General features: G+C 37.1%; 3 protein-coding genes across 4 annotated transcripts; 1 reads left to right on the top strand and 2 right to left on the bottom strand.

Moving 5' to 3' along the window:
• The first annotated feature begins 277 nt into the window (after positions 1-277).
• On the top strand, positions 278-2,833 carry LOC103948743. Its single transcript, XM_009359799.3, has 2 exons — positions 278-1,375; positions 2,066-2,833. The coding sequence occupies exons 1-2, from the start codon at positions 673-675 to the stop codon at positions 2,695-2,697; spliced, it is 1,335 nt and encodes a 444-aa protein (XP_009358074.2). The 5' UTR covers positions 278-672; the 3' UTR covers positions 2,698-2,833.
• Positions 2,834-8,170: 5,337 nt separating this feature from the next.
• LOC103948742 (putative anthocyanidin reductase) lies at positions 8,171-15,654 on the bottom strand. 2 transcript variants are annotated; one of them, XM_048585804.1, is made up of 6 exons: positions 15,131-15,654; positions 11,246-11,415; positions 10,930-11,142; positions 10,618-10,777; positions 9,622-9,832; positions 8,171-8,327 (listed from the first exon to the last, which is right to left on the bottom strand). In XM_048585804.1, exons 1-6 carry the CDS (start codon positions 15,354-15,356, stop codon positions 8,171-8,173), a joined length of 1,137 nt encoding a protein of 378 aa, XP_048441761.1. In that variant the 5' UTR covers positions 15,357-15,654. The 2 variants fall into 2 exon arrangements, 1 of the variants encoding a protein (XP_048441761.1); XR_007258890.1 differs by lacking the exons at positions 8,171-8,327; positions 9,622-9,832; positions 10,618-10,777; positions 10,930-11,142; positions 11,246-11,415 and adding an exon at positions 14,031-14,984 and having other exon boundaries at positions 15,131-15,272.
• A 7,956-nt stretch (positions 15,655-23,610) lies between these two features.
• LOC103948741 (NADPH-dependent aldehyde reductase-like protein, chloroplastic) lies at positions 23,611-24,639 on the bottom strand. The gene has a single exon (XM_048585938.1). The coding sequence runs from the start codon at positions 24,585-24,587 to the stop codon at positions 23,772-23,774; it is 816 nt and encodes a 271-aa protein (XP_048441895.1). The 5' UTR covers positions 24,588-24,639; the 3' UTR covers positions 23,611-23,771.
• Between the last annotated feature and the right edge of the window lie 1,123 nt (positions 24,640-25,762).

Here is a 25,762-nt window from a genome sequence, read left to right as displayed (position 1 = left end):
CAGATTTCGGGTTTAGTGTCTCTTTCTTTCATGTGTGCCCTCCTCAGTAACGATGCCCCATTTATTAGTGTTACTGACTAAGGGTTTGGTGAATTAATAGCTCCAAGATTTGTTTGAATTTTTGTGAATAACTGTTTCATGCACATGCTTACTGTGAGCGACGTCTTAATTGAATATAAAGTATTGCTATGTGAAAAAAAAAAAAACTTTGCATATAAGACATAGCAATACATAATTAACGTTATATGACAGTAAATAAATGTCAATAAGTTCTTCTCGATTTTGAGACCACATGTCTATTTTGGAGAAACTTCCAAAATGCTTCATTTGAAAGAGAGAGCCTGTAAAAAAAACATTACCTACAATATTTTGAGTGTTTATTTATTCAATTTTAAATAATATCTGTGGGTGTTTCATTCTTGGACTGATGGTTGGTTTGGAAATGGGAAAGAGTTAAAGTTTGAGTGACAGGGAGTCGTGTGCCCAAATAGAAGTTGCAGTCCAAGAGAAGGTGATTGGCATCCCAGCTTGCATTTTCCAGCTTTTAATGGCACTGGAGAGTGATGGCTTGCTTTTCAAAACAATGGAGAAAACTTGAAGAAAAAAGTGGAAGGGTTTGAAAAGTGCTTTTGGAGGAAGCAGAAAAGGGGGTATTATCAAATTAATCCAAAAATGCCAACAGTGTGGTTTTCTCTGAAGAAATCTCTTCACTGCAAATCGGAGCCATCAGATGTTCATGATCCAAGGGGAAGGAAGCAACTGAGCACAATCTCGACTAGAAAAGCAGGAGGAGGAAGATCAGGGTGCTCAAGATCCATAGCAAATCTCAAGGATGTGATTCACGGGAGCAAGAGGCATATGGAAAGGCCACCAAGTAATTGCAGCCCAAGATCCATTGGAAGCAGTGAGTTTCTCAACCCGATAACACATGAAGTAATTTTGAGCAACTCAAGGTGTGAGCTGAAAATCACCACCAGCCTTGGTGGCTTCCAGGACGGAGTTGGGGGTGGAAATGCCAACAATGGCAGCGGTGGTGGCAGTGTCGGTGGTGGTTCAACTTTTGTGGATACCCTAAAGCCAGGCACACCTGGTCCTGGTGGGCACCCTACAATGCACTACTTCAATCCATCTTTTAGGCCTTCCTCAACTCCTCCAAGAAAAAGCCATTTTCTGGCTTCTGCAGAGAGTACAGAAGGGTCTGCTGGCTTTAAGGGTTCTGCTATTTCTGGAAGTGCTGGTGGAATTAGACAAAGCAATAGGATTTCATTTGACACAGAAAATTCTAACGGCTCTTCTGCAATTACTTGCCACAAATGTGGAGAGCGTTTCACCAAATGGGATGCTGCTGAAGCTCACCATCTCTCTAAACATGCTGGTAAGAAATTACCCTTTTGCTGAAACTGAATGAAATTTATCATTTTTCGGGCAAAGTTTTTTGAAAATTAATCTTTTTTGTAATTTATTCCAACCCTTTCTTTTTGTTGTTCTTGAGTGTTTTCTACTTCGTCTGTTTCAACTTTCCTTATCCTCTTAGGACCCATGTCTAAATTCTTCTGACCACAGAAATATTAACACTTTCGTTTACAGATTCTAAATATTTGCCAATGCATTTTTCTTCTGACCAAAATATTATTTTTCCTTTTCTAAGGACCAAAGTATATTTTTTATGACCACAAAAATATAGGCACTTTTTTTTCGGACTGAGGAAAGAGGACCTTTGCAAAGATTTATCCTTTGTTTATTTATTTATTTATTTTTTTGAACAAACCTTTGTTTAATTAATCCAGCAGAAAAGACTGAACTTGTTTAATTAATGTATCCTTACTACATATTTTAAGTTTTAAAATTAGAGCAGACATTGTTTAATGAATCTAGCAGAAACTGGATTTTGGATTCAAGTGCATCTTTTGGTTTGCTATACCATGGGGATTGTTTTCATTTCCAAAATGGTTAATGATTCTTTATAAACTAATCTTTTGATTCATCAATTGCTTGCTTAAGTGCTTTTCACTTCAGATTTTAGGGTAGATTTCCCACTCACACGATCCCTATATATATTTGGCAGTTACTGAGCTCGTGGAAGGTGACTCATCTCGAAAAATCGTGGAGATAATATGCCGGACAAGTTGGTTAAAATCCGAGAACCACTGCGGCCGCATTGAGAGAGTGCTCAAAGTCCACAACATGCAAAGGACCCTAGCGCGATTTGAAGAGTATCGAGAGATGGTGAAGACCAAAGCCAGCAAGCTGCCCAAGAAGCACCCTAGGTGCATTGCTGATGGGAATGAGCTCTTGAGGTTTTATGGCACCACTGTGGCCTGCTGTCTCGGCCTAAATGGATCCTCGAGCCTTTGCGCGTTGGAGAAATGCAGCGTTTGTAGGATCATACGTAACGGGTTCTCTGCGAAAAAGGAGCTCAAGGAAGGTGTTGGTGTTTTTACAACATCTACAAGTGGAAGAGCTTTTGAAGCAATTCAAATATTGGAGGAAGATGCAACTCTAAGGAAGGCTTTGATAGTGTGCAGAGTAATTGCTGGGAGAGTGCATAAGCCATTGGAAAATATTCAGGAAATTGCTGGGCAAACAGGGTTTGATTCATTGGCTGGAAAAATGGGGCTTTATTCTAACATTGAAGAGCTTTATCTGCTAAATCCTAGAGCTCTCCTTCCCTGCTTTCTGGTCATCTGCAAACCTTGAAGATTCTTTTCATCTTTTTTTCTTTTGGAGGAGGAGGAAAAAATAGCTCAGTAAATCTGTTCTCTTCAGTTGGTGTTTGGAAAGTTGGAGCATATAAAAAAATGTGCTTTTGAGTGAAAAATTATTCCTTAGTTAATCTGTTGTTTTTTTATTCAAGCAATATTCTAATTCAATCTGAATTCTGAACTATTGGGTAGGAAAATTGAATTTAGATGCAGAAGCGAGAATACATTATTCTAATCAACTTGACTATATCCAGCCCAAAATATGAGCGTAATTTGTAGTCTTTAAAAAAAAAAAAAGGTTTATCATAGTCATTAAATTATTGAATAGTGTGCTTGCTCTTGCCTGCATCAAAGTTAATAACATCCAAATGAGTGATAATCTCTAACCCCAAAGTGTGAAAAAATAGTTCTTGGGAATGCAGAATATAACAAAAATAACCCTGAAATAATAGAACTAGCACTATTGGTACAGTAATTAATGAAAAATTAACTAACAGATTAAAAATTAATGAAAACTTCGATTCCATCTAATTGTTAAATGGGAGGGACCATATGAGAAGGGCATCAAGTGGTCCTTGTCGGAAAGTTTATGTCAAGGTTAGTCCAAAACCAGAGGACAAAAATAAAGAAGGATTGCATTGCATGACATAAATTCACTGTCCAGCCCAAATTTGTTTTGTGTCTTTTCTATCCCTCACTCTTTGGTTGGTGCTTACTCTTCTGCATTAAGCAGCTAACATTCAAGATAAGGTCAGGGACTCGTTTCTCTCTCTCTCTCACTCTCTCCATACATATTATTGTTTGTGTCCGTAATACTGTCATGTAATATTAACGTGTAAAAGTATTCATGTTTTAGGTGAACTCGTAGCACCGTTTGGCAACGTTATGATCATGACTCACACCAAAAGTTAAATTCTCTCTCTTCAATCACATCATGTTACTAATTCATTAAAATTACAACACGTGCTAATGAAGCGTTTATGCTTTAGGTTGAACTGTCTGCCGGTGTTAACGATGTGTTTAGATGAGTTTATGCTTTAGCATAACCGAGTGAAATCTTTATGATCACGACTCACACTAAAAGTCGAATCTTCCTTCTTTAACCGCATTGTGTTACTAATTTATCAAAATTACAATTTGCTAATGAAAATGAAGCGCTTATGCTTTAGGTTGAAACTGGTAAAACTACATGTTGATGTTAACGGCCACACAAAAATTTACTCCTCCCTCTTCAATCTTCAATCACATAATGTTACAAATTTATCGTAATTACAACATAAATATATACTCATGACGCATTTATACTTTAAAATGAATTGATAAAATTACGTGACGATCTTACGCCACACAAAACTATGCTCCTCTCCTTCCTTCCCCAAAATAGTAATTAGCTGTGAGCTTTAGGAGTGTGCATCTACCTTTCTATTGGGAACACGATACCCTTACTGAAACATCTGTACAGCTTTTGAAGGCAATGTGGCACATGCACCTCATAAATGAATCCTTCCTACCCCTCCAGGACACTTGTCTGAAATTATGATGTGAAGAAATTGAATGAGTATCTTATTAAATGTTTTGAAAGGAGGTAGCTTTTGCTTTTGGGATTGCATTTACATAGGAACTCAAATACTTGAAATCTTTTACTGCATGCAGAGGACAATTACTCCTTTGACAGTAACTCCTCAGTTCACCCTTCATCGAAGGCAGGCTGGGCACCCAATTACAATGGCTGTAGCAATGCAGAGAGAGATCATGTCAAGCTTCTGAATGTTGTTTAATTGGAAGCGGCAGAGAGGTTTCGGTTCTGAAATGTTGTATCATATGCAGGCACGGCTAGGACTAGGAGTTGATGACAATTTATGAGCTCTTTTCAGAAGAAATGATGTTATTTAGTGTAAACAGGTGTTAACGGGAGAGAATTTGCAGTAAGAAAAATAAATCTCACTTATCAAATGTTAATATCCGAGGCAATAATAGTTAGGTACAATAACACTCTTTTTTTTTTTTTTCTTTTTTTTTTTTAACGAAATATGTCATTGATGAAAAGCAACAGATGCATAAGATAAAGGACCCCAAATAAATTGGGGAACCCAGCAGCAAGTAAGGCCATCTCCAACCGAAGGGTCCAGAGAGTCAGAGGATCAAAAATAGCCCGAAAGCTGTCTCCAACCGAGGGCTAGGCCAGAGGGCTCTAGAATCTGAGAGGGCCCCACAGAATCGGAGAGGGATAGAGGGCTGGAAGGCTGGCTCCAGCCAGCCCGGGGCTGGCATACTGGGAATCCTGTCAGTTTTAACCGACATGAATGCTTAAGAAAAAAAAAATTCAAATGTAACAGCTAGCTGACGTCAGCTAGCCGTTGCATTTGAATTTTTTTTTTTTAGTTTTATTATTATTTTTTATTTACAAATTTTTTCCTATAACTTCTATTTTTAATTTTTTTTTAAATTCTATTTTTTCCTATAACTTTTATTTTACAAAATTTGTTTCATTTTTTTTTAAATTCCATTTTTTCCTATAACTTCTATTTCACATAGTTGCTTTATTTTATTTTAAATTCTATTTTTATCCTATAACTTCTATTTCACAAAATTTGTTTCATATTTTTTTTAAATTATATTTTTTTCCTATAACTTCCTAAGCCATTATACAACATTAAATTAAATTAAGTAACATGAAACAACATTAAACAATATGAAATAACATTAAATAGCATTAACCAACATACAAATTATACAACATAAAAAAAAAACATTTAACAACATGAAACTTAAACAACATTTTAAAAAACATTTAATAACATAAAACTTAAACGCCTACTCCATGCTTTTTTTGGCCCAAAGATGTGCAACAAGATCATGTTGTAGGTACTTGTTTGTGGCACGAGAACGTTTCATTCTATAGCGCCTCATGTACTCATTCATAGAGATACTACCAGTTCTTGGATTGAAAGGCAAATTAGGCCCATCATATATTTTTGCACGAGCCCTTCTTGACCTATTTGGATCTTCTTGGTCGTCATCGGACTCTCCATCAATATACTCATCTCGCTCATCCTCCACTATCATATTGTGTAATATGATGCAAGACATCATGATGGAGTCCAAATTTTCTCGACTCCACCCTCTTGCCGGTTCGCTAATAATTTTCCACCGTGCTTGTAGAATACCAAAAGCTCTCTCAACATCTTTCCGGTATGCCTCTTAGTGTAAGGTAAACAACTTTTCTGCGTCATTCCTAGGGTTTGGAATTGCTTGGACAAGTGTCGCCCACTTTGGGTAGATGTCATCTACCAAGTAATACCCCATATTGTATTGATAGTTGTTGATGTAGTAGTGAACTTGAGGTGCTTTACCTTCCGTCAAGTTATTGAAGAGGGGTGAACGCCCAAGAACTGTAATGTCATTTTGGGATCCAGGGACTCCAAAGAAAGCATGCCAAATCCATGTGTCATATGAGGCAACCGCTTCTAACACAACAGTTGGCTTTCTCGACCTTCCGCTAAAGCCTCCTTGCCATCCGGTGGGACAGTTCTTCCAATCCCAATGCATGCAGTCTAATGACCCTATCATGCTCGGAAACTCATGGTCTTCAGCTTTGCGAAGAAGCCAATTCATATCTTCTTGATTTGGCTCGCGGAGGTACTCGTCTTTGTGAACCTGAACAATTGTGTAACAGAATTGTTGAAGAGTATCAAGGCATGTAGACTCAGACATACCATGGGTTTCATCCATCGAATCAGCTGGGGAGCCATAGGCCATTATTCGAAGTGCAACAGTAAACTAATTTTTCAAGTTAGTTTTGAGTTGACTTTTTAAAAATAGTTCTACCAAACAAGAATTATTGATTGGAGACTCAAAAACTATTTTTGAGTTAAAAAAATTAGATTCAAATTGCATACCAAATAGGCTCTTAACATTTTAGCAATTCCTGAAAGGCTTTTTAGCCAAAATGGTCCCTAAGAATTGCATAACACATCACTTTAGTCCCTGAGATTGTCCACCATCCATTATTTTGGTCATTCCATTAAAAACTTCGTTAAGTGTCCCGAAGCTCTTGGCCTGAAGTTTGGACAATTTTCAAGCTTCGTAACTCAATCGTTTCTTAACCAAATTCAACCCATAATATATCAAAATGAAGATAGGAAACTGTAGAATAAGATTATACCTATTTGGAAGCCTAATTGTTGTCAGAGATGGCCGGAAAATAGCCTGAAAAGTGATTGGTCCGCGGGGAAACTGAAAAACTCGCCGGAAACTAGGTAAACTTTAAACGTTCATAACTTCTTCAATACTCAACGAAATAGAGTGATTCAAAAACAAAAATTATACTTCTTAACGAGAAAAAGAGAATGGTACCTTTTTTGATGGATAATTCGTTGTGGTTTGGCCGGAAAACGGTTCGAAAGTGGCTAACTTGAGACCAAGACATCAACTTTCGAGCCGTTTTTCGGCCAAACCACAACGATTTAGCCGTTGAGAAAGGTACCATTCTCTTCGTCTCGTCGAGAAGTATGATTTTCATTGTAAATCACTTGATTTCGTTGAGTATTGAAGAAGTTATGAACATTTAAAGTTTATCCAGTTTCCCGCGAGTTTTTCAGTTTTCCCGAGAACCAATCACTTTTCAGGCTATTTTTCGGCCATCTCCAGCAACCATTGGGCTTCCAAATAGGTATAATCTTGTTCTACATTTTTCTATCTTCATTTTGATATATTATGGGTCGAATTTGGTTAAAAAAATGATTGAGTTACGAAGTATTGAAAATTACCCAAACTTTCGGCCAAGAGCTTCAGGACATTTAACAGAGTTTTTAATAGAAGGACCAAAATAATGGATGGTAGACAATCTCAGAGACCATTTCTATTGATTTTCAATCTCAGAGACTAAAATGATGTGTTAAGCAAATCTCATGGACCATTTTGGCTAGAAAGCCTTCCTGAAATGAACCTTAAAAATGCTTCACAAAAACACTGCTAGCAAAAGTACTTCTGAGGAAACGACTTCATGTAGATGCGTTACCTACAACAACTCACGTGCAGTAAAATTTCCAAGCTTGTGGAGTACTAAATGGTCCTCTCTGACTTATCGATCCGTGGTTCTTGCCGGATCATACGGTAGCGTTTGACGATGTTATTTTTTTCTATGTATTGTTGTGGTTGGACAATGACCCCTTTATTTGCCCCATCGGAGTGGCATGAAAATACAGAGGGTTGACAATGTCTGTTTTCCAACAGGCCCACATCTTTGATCGATGATAAAGGATTTAGTTTAATAAAACTTCAAACAATCTTTTTGCGTTGCGGGTAAGCGCACTTGAAGATAAAATTATCACGATGTACCAATAACCATGACATGACCATACATTGACAACTATAAGTTCATCATATCAATGATATGAACAACATCGACAACATGTCCTCATTTAAGAAAAATTGTTGTTAACCGCAACGTAGAAAAACTCTAGACTCTAAATGGGAGGTAGAAAGCCATAACCTAAACAACAAGAAACTGTCTGATGAAAAATATCTTCAATGCCATGCTTGTAAGTGAATCCCAAATCAGTTAGCTTCTTTGAAGAGATCTCAGAAGGTACTACATCATTTTCTTCCTCGAGAACTCTGTACCTGCAAAATATGTGCAGAATAGTAAGGTTAAATATTGAAGGGGAAATATCGGAGACGCATGTAATTAGTAGTAAATCATTTGAGTTACAACCCCGAACCGAGAAAATATATATTGAGTAGAAATAAGGTGCTAAATCCACTGAGACCAGCTCCCAAAACAAATTTAGACTGTTGGCTTTAGTTATTCGGCCGGAAACTATGTTTTTGCTCCAATGGTACGGTCTACATTTCGGGCTAAAAAGTTGTTAAATTTCTTAGCCTACTATTTTTGTTTCTGTTAACTTTTTGAAAAATGATATTTGTTTAGATTAACTTAGTTTAATTTTGGGAACATTTAAACCTAAAACTATATAAATTTCAAGAAAGCATGAAAAATCACACAACAGACACGTTGAAACCAGAGTTCCACATTGATTGTGTGGATGCATGAACAAATGGATGAATATTTAGGGTGATATTTGAGTCAAATTTTTTTCTCAAATTATTCAAACCGTTGGATATTTTTTTACTATTAGATTTGGTCTCATTTTATCGCAGTCATTGAATTATAAGCGAAAGTAAATAATATAAATATAAATGTTTGAAATGTAATCATTGGATCAATCAATGATCATTTGATTTCAGCCTCATGATCTGCAAAGCTGTTGATGATGACCGACTCGTAACCGTTTAAATAGGAGGGAAAAGAATGAAAGAGAGATTAAAAGAGGAGAAAATCTTTCTCCATCTGCAGAATCAGGCGCATCACTCGTCTCGCACGTCGTTATGCCGGTATTTGGTATTCGTCGTGAAATCCCACAGAGAGATGAGTCCCACTTATTTTGGTCAGGCCGAAATCTTGCTTTTTCAATTTTGCGGCCACCACTGGAAGCCCAGCCAAAAGGCAAATGCCAAATTATAGGCCTTCAGCCAGAGTTGGGGTTGGTCTAATCAACTCTATTTTCATACTATTAGTCATTCATTTGGTCTTTTGAGAAAATGGTTATTGAAGATTTTTTTTTTTAACAAATAATATTATCTATAATAAAGGGGAAAATGGTGAGCTTAATCTCATAATGTTTATATAGAGCGATCTGATGAGGATCTAAGTTGAGAACTTAACTTGAGGAGGAACATACTGTTTGTCTAAATACTTCAACTTGAAGGCCACCCATCGTCTAATATGATAGACCACTTTATTTTTCAATCAATTTGGGTGGCGAAGGTTGAACTCAGGATTTCATCCAATATTAAGAAGAGAAGTACCATTGAACATAATATGTGACTTAAAACGGCTATAACAGAAGAAGTATACCTGTTTGAATTTGAGCAAGAATATGCCTGAGCTAGATAGTTAAGCAACTTGGATATTGGATAACTTTGGACAACGCATACGTAACGACCTTCAGCTTTGGCATGCTCCATTAAAAACATGTGCGCATTGCATGTATCTTCAATGTGAACTAACGCAATTGATCCCATCCTTGTATTTACAGCAGATAATATGCCACAGAGTTCAGAGTCACCTGCATAGAAGATCATATCCACAGCTTCAATTGTCTTTACGATATCCGTACTTTCTATTTGTGGAAATTCTATAATAGCACGTTGCATCCAATGCAACATAAAATGGGTAAAATTTAAAGAAATAGATTATGTACTTTCATCTACCCCCGTGCACTTAGGTACCGTTTGGTACGTGGGACGGGACAAAACAGAGTGGGACAAGGCGTTTCGTCCCACATTTGGTGCTCCTAAAACAGGTGGAACGAGCTGTTCCACGGAACGAGTATTGGGTGAATTTTCGTTCCACCTCACCCCCCTGGAACGACTCGTTCCACATCCGTGGAACACAAAATTATAACCTCTCCGTCTCCTTCTTCTTCCTCCTTATTTCCATCCGAAGGCATCTTTGCTCCCGCTCCGTTCCATTCCGTCCTGTCCCGTCCTGTCCCATCCCGTCCCGTCCCATTCCGTTCCGTTCCGTCCCGTCCCATCTGCATACCAAACGATACCTAAGGCCACATGGTATTGTAACCGCACCCCTTATTTTATTTACTCATAAAAATAAATTTAAACTATATTATATTGAAAAAGTTAGCATACTTTATTTGAATATTTCAAGAGAAAACTAATAAAAATGATTTGAAAATTTTGAATTTTAACAAAAATGACAAAATAAAAGGTAAAGTGAATAGTATTAGAATTGACTTTTTACTGTAAAAATGTGATTTTTTGTTAAAGTGAACAGTACCGGAAGCTTTTCGAGCATTTTAAGAAGGGAAGAAGAAGATAAATACAGCATAACCACCAGTTACTGGAGAAAGAAGAACTTGAATGCTTGATGGAACTTTGGAAGTGAGAAAAGGCCCCCCAACAGTACTTGTTATGACTGATACAAGATTAATCCCTCTCTCACTTGCAAATCTGAATGCTGCTTCCTCCGTGAGAATCTTCAGAAGTACATAAACCTGTCAATTAAAGAAAGAACGTTTTTCATGCACAATGAAGCCTCGTTTGTTACGTCAAACTATACTGACCATTTCAACTGGATAGACTCGGACCACTGACTATTTTCTAATTGTAAGAATAAAGCATGAGAGAGAGAAGAGGAAACATTTACCCATCCTCTTGCTTTTGCAGTTAGAACTTGATCAATTGGAGTTTGGCAAGACTCATCAACAACTCTTGCATTTCCGTTGCCGTCTTTGGCAGTGATAGTACTAATAGAAGAGGTGAGTACAACCCTTTTCACCGTTCCGGAATTCACACAGGATTTGAGGAGGTCTAAGGTTCCTTTGATTGCAGGCTCAATGATATTTGATCGAACATAATTCTCTAGAGATCAAAATTTCAGATGGGAACTCATAAGGGTTTTATGTACTAAGAGTGCATATGTGCAATTTTTGTCTAGTGAAAATGTAACATGATGCATTAACAATGTTTTCTTTGACAGTAACACTCAATTCCATGGATGCTGCTACGTGACATACGCCGTCACAGCCCTTCACAGCCTCGTCGAAGCTTCCTTCTTCTCCCAAATCCGCTCGGAGCAATCTCAACCGGTCAGTGTTTGTCCACAATGATAATAGGTGCAAACACTTGGAAACTCATCACCCTTATTGAAACATTCATAGAAGAGATAAATTATCATGCCTATGAGTTAAAAGGATATCTGAAGAAACTCATCACTCTTTTGAAACAATATGACTAGTCCAGTTTTTTCGGCTGATTTGGCCTTAATTCAAAGAAAGCCCAGATGTGCAAAGCAATTTTTAACTTGGGCTAGTCGTGGCTTTGGTAAAGGCGGTAGCCTACGGATTATTTCATTATTATTATCTGGCAGCATAGGCAGCAGCCCTACAATTGAAGTGACAAGGAGCATATGGCAGCCAGGCCTTAGCTGAAAAGCACTTTCTCATAGCAGAAATGGGTAAATAACGAAAATCAAAGAGGAGACTCACTCTTTTTGGAGAGAAGTGAACTAGAAAGGGAAAACTTGAACACTCGGGTTAAAAGTTTATAAAAGCAGCAAGAAAGGCAAGCAAAAATGACTCTCAACACTGTAAACTCAATAGCAAGAACCCTAGATAGCCTTGTTATTTTCTGTCATTTCCTTTGTATTTTCCCACTAAAAACTTTCTTTTGTCATTTTTTAGAAGCTCTGCTACATGTACTTATGTAGTATCGATTCCCTTTTGTGAAACTTTTAGTGCTATTCCATTAAAGAAACTGTTTGTTTTGTAAAACACATGAAGATGTGCTCAGCGAGGAGACAAACCTTGTTTGCCAAGATTGAAACCTTGGCCAAACCTCCTTTATTTACATTTCTGTGAAGTAGATCTAGCTTTTATGTATTTTCCTTAATCTTTATCTTGATCTCCAATGCATATTTCAAAGTTTTTACATGCTCAATCATGTTGAACTAATTGTTTTTACTTACCTTGTTGCTAATCAAAGTTGGATCTCAAGAAAGTTAGCAACTTGAATGAAAATAAACATTCCTATACTTTGATATATGATGTACAATCAAAAGTCCTTGTTTACTAGGGATGCAACTTGGGTGGGTTGGAAGGTCAACCTAATCTTAACCCAACTTTTACAATTTGGGCTCGGGTTCGGATTGGGTTTCATTCGGGTTCATTTGGGCTAAGGTTTAATTGGGTTCGGATTTACTTGGGTTGGGTTTGGGTTACCGAACTCTTTCAAGTTTAATCTTGTAACAACTTAGTTTCCAAGAATTCCTAAAAAAATTAAGCCAAGTAGCATCAAAGCTAGCTAACTTTAATTTCATAAATCAATCTACTATAAAGCTTTAGAATTTAGAGACTATGAATATGGGCTGACTAATCAAAACCTCTTATTCCCTAAATGCTTAAGTAATTATTAAGGGTAATTTATTAAAAAAATATTAGAAAGGACGTTGGTTTTTGGACTTAGCTCACTTGGGTGTAGTATGAGCATTAATTGATATGGTTTACAATCTGGTTAGATTGGGTTTGGTTAGTTGGGTTGGGTTGGGTTGAGGATGGACGGGCAAGTGATCAACCCAACTCAACCTAATCAATTAACGGGTTGAAATAGGGTTGGGTTCGGACAAGTTATAACTAAAAAAAACCACTTGTTTGGGTTTAAATTTGGGTTAGACATGGATGGATTCATATTGGTCCAACTTGAGTTGCACCCCTATTGTTTACAAGGCAGAGAAAAATTTTTTTTGCAGACTTAACCAATCTGTAAACAATCCTTTTTGAACTAAGGAGTCTAAGTAACTTGTCGCGCAAGTAATCGGCTTATTTGAAACTAAAAACTCAATATGTTTCCATGGAGCACGTGTAACATGAGGAGTATTCCAATACTTATAAGCACATGTAATGTCCCTCCTCCTATTAATGTGAGATTCATTCTCAACACACCCTTCACACGTGGAGAATTTTAAAGCCTAACACGTGGACAACATAAATGAGGTGACATGAAGTACGTGCGGGCCTTGGGCTTCACACGTGAGACAACCTCTCTAACACCAAGAAGAAGTTGAGGTTTTCCAAATAAAACTAATTGACTATATAAGGAATAACTCAAATACTTATAAGCACATATAAGATCTTTTCTATCCCCGTTATGGGGTTCATACTCCTAACGATATCTCAACCAGAAACTAGACCTATAAATTGGGCCGGGCCAGCAGAAACTTACATTCGTGGTCTACCAATCAAAATGCCATATTGGTTTATTCTCTAACTCTTCTTTAGAAGGGTTAATTATAGTTATAGTATGGTGCAGAAAATCCATTCGTACACGCATATGTATTTTATATATATTGACATTGGGATAGGATTTAAAATGCATGTAATTATTATTTAACCTTGGCAGTCACATGACTTCTAAGGCAGGCCTATTGATGATTTTTCTAGCTAAAACAAATTTTGACTAAAAAAAACTTTACCAATATCAAAATCTCAATTTTTTTTTTCAATAGTACGGAAAATGAACAGTCATGATTGAATTGGAAAAAAATACTATTTTTACATACTTATCAATCTAATAGATATAAAACTCAAATATTAAGTAGTTCAGACTATTAAAAACTTATCCCAAAAGCTAATGCCAACTCAAATATGATCCTTCTTTCAGCTACTATGCAAGTATTGATGCTTTGACCTAAAAATTATGCACATTTTAGAAAGTTAATGGTACTCATGTGAAGGACTTGAATCCAACAGGTTAATTGTCACCATGAGTTGACCATTAATATAAGATTTATGTGTAAGGCTCTCCCAACATGACATTATATTAGAGCAATTCCACCCCTAAAGATTTTGCATCAGTACCCAACTCATTTATCTACTCAAGTAAACAGTAATAGACCCCAGTAAACAGTAATAGGCCAAAGCATCTTCACCCCTAACAAAAAATAGCCTAGTCAATTTTATTAAAATATTATTAATTTTTATTATAAAATAATAATTTAATTTTTTAATTTTTGACTTCTTTTCTCTGACTCCCCTACTCCCGTCTTCTTCTTCTTCCTATTCTTCCCACTTTTCCCAGTTTTTTCTTCTCTCTGTACACCATCTTCTTCTTCTTCTTGTTCTTCCTTTTTTTCTCCTCTCTGTACACCACGTCGTCGAATCTACCCTATTCTGAACATGGACACCCACCATCCTGGACCTGTGCACACCGTAAACCCCCAAAAATCAACACCTACATATTCAAAAATTCATCGAAAAAATACAAAACGGAAAAAAATTCCAATTGCAGGAAGATCCGAGTTAATCAACCGATCGACGACGATCCGAGTTGCAGGAAGATCACGATTTGGAAGGGGGACATGGTGTTGAATATATGGATTTATCAGGGGAAGGGGGTTGATGGGGTTCCAGGGATCGGGATGGGTTCCAGATGAGAGAGACTGTAGCCATGACGTTAGCAAGGCGTCAGATGAGCCGTCTCCTTCCTCTGTCGATTTTAGGCTGACCTGTGGACTGGCTTGGGCTGGGTGCCAGTCTATTCCACGGGCTGGAGTGGATTGGCTGAGTCTCAGCTTGTTTTTTCCACTGGGTGCCGGCCTCTTTTGCTTCCGGTGGAAGTGCTCTTAGTTGGTGAGGCTTCCCGCTGGTGGTGAAACCAGAAATTCTCTCTCCCAATTCAGAGTTCTTCTGCCATCTCTCTTTCTCCCTTTCTAGTTCAAAGATCAACCATAAAAAAGTCACACAAACAAAACTCTAAACAAAGAAAGTTATGTTGTTCTACTTGGATGAAAATAAAAACTTAAAAAATAAAACCAGAAAACATTAATAGCTTAGTTAAAGAAATGCACAGACCAGGATCACGGACTGTGGCATGAACCATGTGGCCTTCCAGGAGGCTCTTCACCAACCAAGACCCTGTAAAACCAGTGGCTCCGGTAACACAGTAAGTTGCCATAGCTCCCCCTTTCTTTTGCCCGCTGGCTGATTCACACACACACACACACACACACACATATATATATATAAACACACACAGAGATATGCATATATAATCAATAGTGTTGGCTGTTGCAATCATGTAGCATATATAATATTCATATCCGAAAAATAGTATAATAAGAAACCAATAGGCGATCGACAAAGCATGTGAGGCGATAGTAATAAATCGCTTTTTTTCTTAAATTTGGAAAGCAAATATTTCCATTTCTGTCTACCATGTATGGAAGTTACATTAATTACAAATGTACTATTTTGGACGTATAAGATAGTGAGAGTGTGTGTTGTCAATGCATGCATGTTTGCCAAATGTTAAATCATCCATTTGATTTGAGTTGTACACGCTCTCCACATTCATACAATTGGGATAACATATTTACCCAAAAAGGCAAAAAAAAAAATAAAATAAAATAAAAGAAAAAAGTATTTACTACTGTTAAGAGGAATTTTTTAAAGTGGGACTTTTTCAATAGACTATATGCCATCTTATACTTTCTACACAATGTTATGTAGTATTGACAAGAAAATTGATGTTAAACTGTGAAGTGATAAAGAGTTCATGAAATGTTCTACTTTTGAGAAAGTCCTCTTAGCATTTCTATTTCATATTAATTTGTCCATCATGTATGATGTAGAAGTGTTTGATTTACAGTGCAATATTTTACACCTGTTTCGCTCTTGTCACTAACAAAAGTTATCTCTCTAACTTTTGCCTATTTATAACATGTGAGAAAAAATTTTATTTTTGTTTTTGAAATAGACGGAGAGAGAAAGGGAGTGATAGAGAACGTAGGAGTGGGAAGTTTTTTTATTTTTTATTTTATAATTAGATATATGTTATGATTATATGTAGGTGACACTTTAAAAAAAAAACAACAAAATTTGGTTGTGTGAAATTACATTTCTGCCTCATATTTCTTATTCATATTTTGTTTTAATTAGATGGTTAAAATGGTAATTTCATAAGATTTTGGTTGACAGTAAATGTTATATTAATTAGTAGAGATATAACACAATTTCATACATATATAGTACTTTGAGACGATCATATAAACGTCTTTTTCATTTTAGATGACTGAAATTCGGTAGGAGGCTGGATTCTCACGCAAGTAGTTTAGAAACCAAAGAAGATGGGACAATATAATATCAATCTCCATCTCAGACATAAAAAGTCCAAATGAAGATAGTCAATCTAAACTTAAAACAAAAGTAAACATAATCCAAAATCGCAAACATGATTTTTCATTCCAAACAAACTTCTTGAATAGTATGTAGTTCAAATTGTCTCATTACGAGCCACCGAAGAGTTGTCCGAGCCAAATATACAAATGTTCAAGCTCGGTGTCTTTTTGAGCCGAACTTAGGCTTGGTTTGTTCCTCTCAGTAGCCAAATATGAGCTGAACTCGATGCGAGTTCGAGCTGCTTGAAGCCGAACTTACAACCTTAAAATTGGCATAATTTCATTTATGTTGAAAATACTAGTGGGTAATGAATGCCCACAGTATTGAATACCTGCCACAACATTGAAAACATTGCCAAAGTGTTGAAAACCTTGGCAGAATATTGATATGTGGAGATTATATTGTCAAAGATGTGTGCTTGGAGTTGCTCTATAAATAGAGCACTCTGTATGCTTTGAAAACTGAGCACAGAGAGAAAGAGAGAAGAGAAAGAAAAAGAGAAAGAGGAGAGGAGAGAATACATAGAGTTATCTTTGTACTCCTAGTATTCCAAATTATAATGAAAGCATCACTGCTGCCCGATGACGTACTCCAGTCACACTGACGATAGAGGAACCTCGTAAATTTTGTGTCTTGTTTTATTTATTCCACTGTACACACATCATCGATTTTACAACACGTTATCAGCATGAGAAGCTCTCATGTCAGTGGAAAGCACAACGCCATAAATCCGATGAAACACTATCCACCTCTCACCTCCGTCATCTAAAATCTCACAGAATAAAAGGTATGTCCATTTTTCGTCTCTCCCACTGCGCTAGAAGCACCCCACCGAATTCCGGTGAGAATTGAAATTTACGATCTGAAGTCGTCACGAGATGAGAAAACTAGTACTTGACAACTGGTTTCTAGAGATCCAGAAGAATCTCATCAGACTTGGAAACCCAGATCACATTGTTTTCGACGGATCGCGAGAACTCCCATGAATACTTGGTTGCTTGAGATAGTGATGGCAAGAATGAATCCACACAGGCCTCCCTCTTTTGTGCCTTCGTCAACCCCACTGTCATCTATGTCTCTGTAGGGAGGTTCTTGCTTAACGATGCCATGTTCCCTGGGTCATGCAAGAACAACGCCAGTCTCTAGTAGCCTTCTGGATTGAATTGAATTTGGGCAACCTCCGTAACTACCCAGCTGGCATTGCGTTTCGAGACTGGCAGAGACAGAGAAGGAAGAAAAATAATAGAAAATGGGGATTGATATAATGACAAAGCACATGTGAAGAAGAAAAAAAGGGATGTTGACTGCAACATAAGAAATATATATATATATATATATATATATATATATATATAATGATTTGAATAGTGCATGACACCATTTGGTCAAAATCATTTAAATGGTTTCTGTTGGTGCATGGCACCATGTTGCAGAAATCAGAAAAGTAACAATAGTAAACTTTGAATAAGTACTGACAAAAGAAAGAAAAATAATAAATAAAAGGAGATATGATACTTCTTGTTATTTATGTGAATTGGTGTTGGTTTAAAACCCTTTCACAAGTTCTATTTACTTTAAAGCAATTTATTTATCATGGACGGTTTTACCGCCTACTGCTTTAAGTTTTGATTTATGTGAATGGTGCTGAATTAAAACCCTTGTCACAAGCTTTATTTACTTAAATGCAATTTATTCATTATGGCTGGAATTACCGCATATTGCTTTAATTTATTTGTTGTACTTCTTTTTGTTACGATGAGTATATACTGGACCCGAAGTTCTTTGATCAGATCAGAACCTGCAGTTTCTTGATCCTCATCATATAAAAATGATTGGACCTGAAGTTCCATCAAACAAAAAGATCGAGCATGAAGTCCCTTGATCCTCAAGATCAGGACATGAAGTTCTTTGATAAGTACCTTAAGTTTGAAGTGCCGCAGTGCCTCAACTTAATTGCAATAAAAGCCATAAGAATCTTAGTCTACAGACTATTAAATAAGGAACAGAAGTTCCTTATGTTCATACTAAAAAATGATTTAGCAGAAGCATTTATTAAGCGGATGAAATTAATTACCCGCGTTCTGCTGATGAAAATGAAATTGCCAAAGTTTCTACATGGGACATGTCATTTTACATGATGCATTATTGATTTGATTGAGACCTGTTGACAACCATCAATACTTCTCAGTACAACTCGTGTTTGGGAACCAGCCAAACATTATACATTTACGAGTTTTTGGTTGTGTTATTTATGTGCCTATTACACTACCACAACATACTGAAATGAAGCATCATTGCGGATTAGGCATTGATGTTGAACATCATCTATCATTCAATATTTAAAACCCTTGACTGGGGATATATTTACCACGTGGTTTGCGGACTGTCATTTTGATAAGACAATTTTCCCGCCGCTAGGGGGAGAAAATAACTTTGTTTCAGAAGAACGATAAGCAAATATCATTCCAGAAGAATGATGAGAAAAAACCGTTCCAGAAGAACGAAGAGAATTTGTCGTATTTTGATTCATGAAGTAATCAATATACAAACGAAGTGAGAATAATTGAATGATTCAACGATATGCAAATCAAATGCCAGATGCATTTAATGATGCAACGAAAGTGATGAAATCACATATGCTTGCTGCAAATGTGCCTACAAGAATTAATGTCCCTATTAGACAAAATAATATGGCAGCAAATGATTTATCTGTTGCACGCCTGAAGCGTGGCAGATCCTCAAACTCAAAAGGTTTAGTCATTCAAAAGAAGAAGAATATGGCACTACTAAAACTATTGTATTCCCGAAGCATAACTATCGCATGCCAGACGCATGACAGTTGCCGCAAAGATACTTGTCCCAGAAAGGTCAATCCGTGGACATGGGAATATTGATGTCTCATGCATGAAGCATGATAGACGTATAGGTTTCAATGACTTAACTCCTGAAGTGGGGATTAAAATCCAAGCTCTATAATGCTCAATAGGAGGTTATGATTCACATTCTCTAAATTATAACTATCCTGGAAGAGATAGTGTAATGCCCTTGAAGAGGCAATGGATATCCCAAAAGAAATGAAAAACTTTTATGCATGCGCATGCACATGAGAATATGGGATCAAAGATTGATGATAACCAATGGTAATTTTGGTTTTTACAAGTAGTTACTAAATTCATCAATGAGCTGTGGTGATATTGAGTCCCGTTCTTTTTCCATCAACAAAATTATGGGCCAAAAATGGAGAAAGACAATTCCATTATAATTTTGTAAGAACGTGGAAAAATAGACCTATATACTTGGATACAATACAAATAGTCAAAAGATGTTGAACCTAAAAGGTTACATATGGGCATTTGTAATACCATGAAATACATCCACATGATATGACACAAGGTTAGAAACGAGTTCGTATAAATGGAGAATTATACACGAAGGGTTATGAGTCGCCCACATCATATCTCCATAAGTAAATCCCTCAAATATACATGGAAGCGAATTGCTCTGTATAAATTCTAAAGGAAAATGTGTCATGAAATGTAGAAAATCCCTGAAGGATTCAAATTGCTTGAAGTAAGCCCCGGAAGGGTAAAACATAAAATATGTATTCAATACCAATGGATGATATAAATTGCCTTAGTGAGTATTTTCATTATGGTATTATTGCAACATACTAAAATCTCTTGCAAGAGTTGATAATATTAAATTGGGACTCCTGAAGAGTCAAGAAAGATTATAAAGTGCTGAGAGAAATATTGTCTCGAACTGCAGAATCGAACAATATGCGAACACGAAGCTTATCCATGATATTTATGATATTAAAGAATCATGTGGATTGAAGATCATTAGTTGAATACTCAAATGATTTATACACTAAGAATGATCATTTATCTTCGCAAGGGGTAAAGATAAATTGATACTTGGTCCAGAAGTACCACATCTTAGTGAAATATATGCTTTATTATATTTAACACAATACACTGAATGAAATAAAGCTTATATATTAATATCTTCGAGAAATTACATACACATGAGTTAAAACAAACAAACAAGAGGGAACCTTCACAAAGGTTGCTCATGTGAAGCCTCAGTACTCGGAAGTACCCCAGAAGGGGAAGACACCAGAAGTTGATTATTTGGAGTCTCAATACTTGGTGAAACTCCAGACAGCTAAGACAATGGATGTCTTTGGAATAAAGACTCGAACCCCCGATTGTCATTTTGAGTCCGACCTTCGGATTCTAGTAGCTGGTCGAGCTTTCTTTTCATGCTTGTAGAGTAATTATTTGCAAGCATGTGTAACACTCTATTCTCATGCTTGAGCCCTCTAATCTCTTGTTTAAGACTTGCAACCTCAGCCATTAATGATTCAACTTGGTGAGTTCGAGCAAGCAAGCGCTGGCCCATATTGGATATAGAGCCCGCACATTGAACATTGAGAGCCAATAAGTCTTGAACAGCCGCCTCATCAGAACGGTTTGAAAGGATTCTGTTGTCCTTTGGAGTGAGAAGATTCCTGGCTACCACTGTAGCAGTTATGTTATTCTTCATCACAGAGTCCCCAACCGTAAGAGGACCATTAGAAGATGAGAAGGACGGGCGCTATATGTTATCCTGACGCTGCTCGTCTGTATCAATCTTGAGACTCAAATCTAAGCAAATGTTAGATGGGCAAGCCATTTTCAGAAATGATGAAGGAAGTCAGATAAAATCTCAGAAGTGCAAGAAAGGGAAATTTCTGCAGGCAACAATTTCTGAGTGTTTCTGAACAAAATTGATATCTCTATAAAAGGAGGGGCAACATGACCACTTATTCAAAAATCGAAGAGACACCGATTTTCGAATTTCAAAAGCTGGATTTCCCTGCATGACGTCTGTCAACATTTTTTAGACGCAATCTCAGCTCTTGGATATCACGTGCAACTTTGTCAAAGATCTCTGATAAAGTTGAAAACGCGTGAATCTTACTGTTCTAATTATACCACAGTTGCTGACAAGAGTAAAGACACAGCACTACTACCTGCTATTGGGAAATCCATATATATGTCAACCTCTGTCCTCCACGGCAAGGCAGAACTGAAAAATATCTAACTCTTCCTCATTTCCGAGAATGCATCTTTCACAGAGTATCTCGAAATACTCAGTTTTCTTCCTCTCTGAGAATATCTCTACAAACAAGTCACACCAGAGCAAGAGTATTTCATATCATCAGGGACGAGAGCAAGAGTATCTCATATCATGTAATCTCCCTGTCCTTTCCTTTGTCCTTGTTCTTACCTGCCAAGACAAGGACAGAGAAAACAATATGTCGGAACCTCCACTCAAACTTGCGCTGCCACCAAGCAGTGATGGTCCATTCAAATGCAAGGTTTGCATTCCACTTTTGTATCAGAGGACAAATACTATAAGAGAAGATGCCAAACCTGCATAAAGAAAATACCACTTCTGCAAGGGGAGCAAGTAAGGCAAGTGAAAATGATACATTGAAGCATGTGAAAACAAGCACAACAAACACATGTCAGTTTATCCCCGACAAAGTCTAAAATCACTTGTCACATGAAGCTCCTCATGGTCCAATTTCATTCAAGATCAAGCCTAGACGGCATTTGAAGAAATCACAAGTCCGATTCAAGATCAAGTGTCCACCACCCTTAAATCAAATTCAGCTCCAGATAAAATAGGTAAATTCAGACCTTTGGAGGAAGTCTAGCAGAAAACCCTCTAACCCAGTTCAAGAACAAGCCTGTGGAAAGTTAACAACAAGTGAAACACCTCATTCGGCATCTATCACCGCTAAAAGACTAAAGCAGCAGGATCAATGATCAGCCTAAAGAATTTGAAATCAGGGGGAGAAACTCATCAAGGGGGAGCATCCAAAAATAGATCAAGATTTTAACGAGGCAACTAATGTTGATATGTGGGCATCCAATGGGGAGTGTTGAAAATACTAGTGGGTAATGAATGCCCACAGTATTGAATACCTGCCACAACATTGAAAACATTGCCAAAGTGTTGAAAACCTTGCAGAATATTGATATGTGGAGATTATATTGTCAAAGATGTGTGCTTGGAGTTGCTTTATAAATAGAGCATTCCGTATGCTTTGAAAACTGAGCACAGAGAGAAAGAGAGAAGAGAAAGAAAGAGAGAAAGAGGAGAGGAGAGAATACATAGAGTTATCTTTGTACTCCTAGTATTCCAAATTATAATGAAAGCATCACTGCTGCCTGAGGACGTACTCCAGTCACACTGACTGTAGAGGAACCTCGTAAATTTTGTGTTTTATTTTATTTATTTCACTGTACACACATCGTCGATTTAACAACAATTTATCATAACTTTCTCATTTTTTAGTTTTTTTAGGTGATTCGAAATCCCAAGCTGAATCAATTTTTGTGTAGATGAAGTTAGTAAAATTGGTTTTGCATATCACCACGAAAATCACATTATTCGAAAGTTGTGTGTTTTCACATATTTCAACTAGTTCTTCAAATTGATTCAACTTAGGCAAACAAGCATATAGAAGAATTCTCATGCACTTTCGAGTGTCATGGAGTGGTGAGGGGAGCTTGAAATTCAAAACTAGAACTTCTGAAATATTCTTGAAACTGAATAATCTAACGGTAGCTAGATACTTTAGCTTAAACATTCCATGTTACACTTTTTTTTATTTTTTTTTATTTTTGAATAAACGACACAATAGGTTAATAATAACGTGATTCTAATTTATTGAAAATCGAACTTAAAACCTCACACTTACAAATGAAAAAAAATATCACTAGACCGTAGTATTAAGTAGCATGCTCCATGTTACATTTAAATAAAATATTAATTGATAAAAAAAAAAAGTAATGTTAAGAAGACTAAATTTGCAAACTAAATTATGTATCACTAATAGGAATGATCACGTTTATCAACATCTAAATAATAAACCAATTATCAATTACTATGTCCTTTAGTTGTTAAAATTTTATCTACAAATTTACTCTCTAATATTACTAAACAAATAAATAAAATAAAAACAGAGCTGAGGGTTTCACGCATCCACTCCCTCTGCAAAACCACTAGTCCTCATCATTATATCTCAAAAAAATTCAACATGAATGAAACAATGCAAGGAAAACCCAAAAAAATCCAGTTACATTAAAAACCCTTTGTTATTTTTTTATTTATTTTTTAAATCCAGCCAATCCAGTTCTACAAATTTAATAATTTTCAATGGGCAAAAAAGTAAAATTCGACATGGAGAAAAGATTGCTGACTGGACGGGATTCGATTACGTGCAATATGGTGATAAGACAGCAAATAAACGAGTTGATCAAATGCAAAATCCACCGTTGATCCGAATGACCTGACCATTGACCCACTCGCCTGCATCCGCCGCTAAAAACCCCACAATCCCAGACACATCCTTGGGCTCGCCCAATCGACCCAGAGGGCAAGCATCCTCAAGCCTCTTAACCGTCTCCTCACTCTTCCCGGCGAAGAACAACTCCGTCGCCACCGGCCCCGGCGCAACGCAATTCGCAGTTATTCCGGTGCCCTTGAGCTCCTTGGCCAAAATCTTTACCATCGTCTCCACCGCCGCCTTGGAGGCCGCATAGGTTGCGTACCCAGGCATAAGCCCCCCGACGACCGACGACGTTATCATAATAATTCTCCCGCCGCCGCCGCGCTTGACTCTATTCGCCGCTTCCCTAGAAACCAAAAACGCCCCTTTGGTGTTGACATTGAATGTGTTGTCCCAGTCCTCCACCGCCGTATTGGCCACGCTGGGATATTTGGGATCCAAAACCCCCGCGCTGTTCACGACGATGTCGAGTTGGGTCCCGAATTCTTGCTCGGCTTTGTCGAAGAGCTGCTTCACCTGATCCGGGTCCGAGACGTCTGCTCGGACCGCAATCGCTTGCGATTTTGGGCTTGTCTGGTTGAGCTCTGAGACTAATTGATCTGCTTGCGCCGAGTTTGATGAAGCGTAATTGACAACGACCTTTGCGCCAAGGGAGTGGAGGTGAGCTGCAATGGCACGGCCGATGCCGCGCGAACCGCCGGTTACGATGGCTACGCGGCCGTTGAGGGGCAGGGAAGAGGAAGAGCAGTGCTCAGCTTCGCTGGTAGTAGTTTGTGCAGCCATGACTTATGGATCTGAGATGGTGATTATGGAGATAATATATTATTATTTGGTATGCAAATCGTTGGATTTTTAAAAGGGATGATGCGTCAGCACTTACATAAGCGTCACCAAAACAATTTTTTCTGTACGCTCGAAACCCGAAACACTAAAGTTACACATGTCAAATTTTGATTTGTTAATCTACGTGACAGTGACAGAGGCGGATCACATGGGGCGGTTACGTCTTGTGCTAATTATTTAAGAATGGATAATATTAGATAGATTAATTTTTAAATTAAGTTTGTAAATTGAATGATGTCATTAATAAGAAATAAGCATGTTAATTAATACTTAAATAATAATTTAATCATCAACAACCATATCATTTGATCTCTCTATCATCATCCTTCAAGAATATGTTAAAAATTTATTTCACGCAATATATTTTAATAATAACTCTTCAGATGGTATGTCAGGTGAATTGTTACGAATAATCATAAAATGAGATTTAGTTTACAAATTTCTACACAGAAATAGTTAGTAATCAGTTCGTGAAAATTCTTAATTATGATTCCATCAGTGGCAGATCTAGAAAAAATTATTTTGAAGGTCACACATAAAATTTGCAAATATTTCCTTAACAAATAAATAGCCTTGGAAATTAAATCATAACTCCAAAATCCATAAAGTAACATTACAAATTGCAATTGTTTATCGTTGTTTCATATTTGAAATTGTATTATAACTTCATTATTAATAAAGGGAAATTGAAATTTTAAAGATCGGTGATTGATAGAAATTATGATTAAAGACTTGGGTTTATCTATGTCCAGAAAAGAAGGTTAAGTAAGTTTGTATTTTTTTTAAGTGGTCAAGTCTTATTGTTAAGAGAAAATATAAAATGGCATGGTTTTGCTGCAGATCAGCAGTCTCAGCAGCAAAGAGAGTTTGTATCAACAGCAAAGGAGCTGCGCGCTGCACACAATGCCTTGCCCTGCCCAATGTTCATTAAGGCATTTCATCGAGCAGTTGAAAGGCATACCTCAAGGACAATTCTAAGCTTAAAAGAGGCAGCACTTAGGTCTTCCATAGAGATTTGCCAAAGTTGGGAGGGTCAGCTGACCCATCCCGCCCCTTAGTGGGTCCGTCAATGCTAATTGGTAACATTATAAGGAGTGTTAACGAAATACTTCTGA

This window comes from the organism of the source record quoted next, unplaced genomic scaffold (assembly GCF_019419815.1).
Source record: "Pyrus x bretschneideri cultivar Hongxiangsu unplaced genomic scaffold, Pyrus_bretschneideri_v1 Contig23, whole genome shotgun sequence".
Lineage (NCBI taxonomy): Eukaryota > Viridiplantae > Streptophyta > Magnoliopsida > Rosales > Rosaceae > Pyrus > Pyrus x bretschneideri.
Note: the sequence above shows the minus strand (reverse complement) of the source record. Positions and strands in the feature narration are given on the sequence as shown.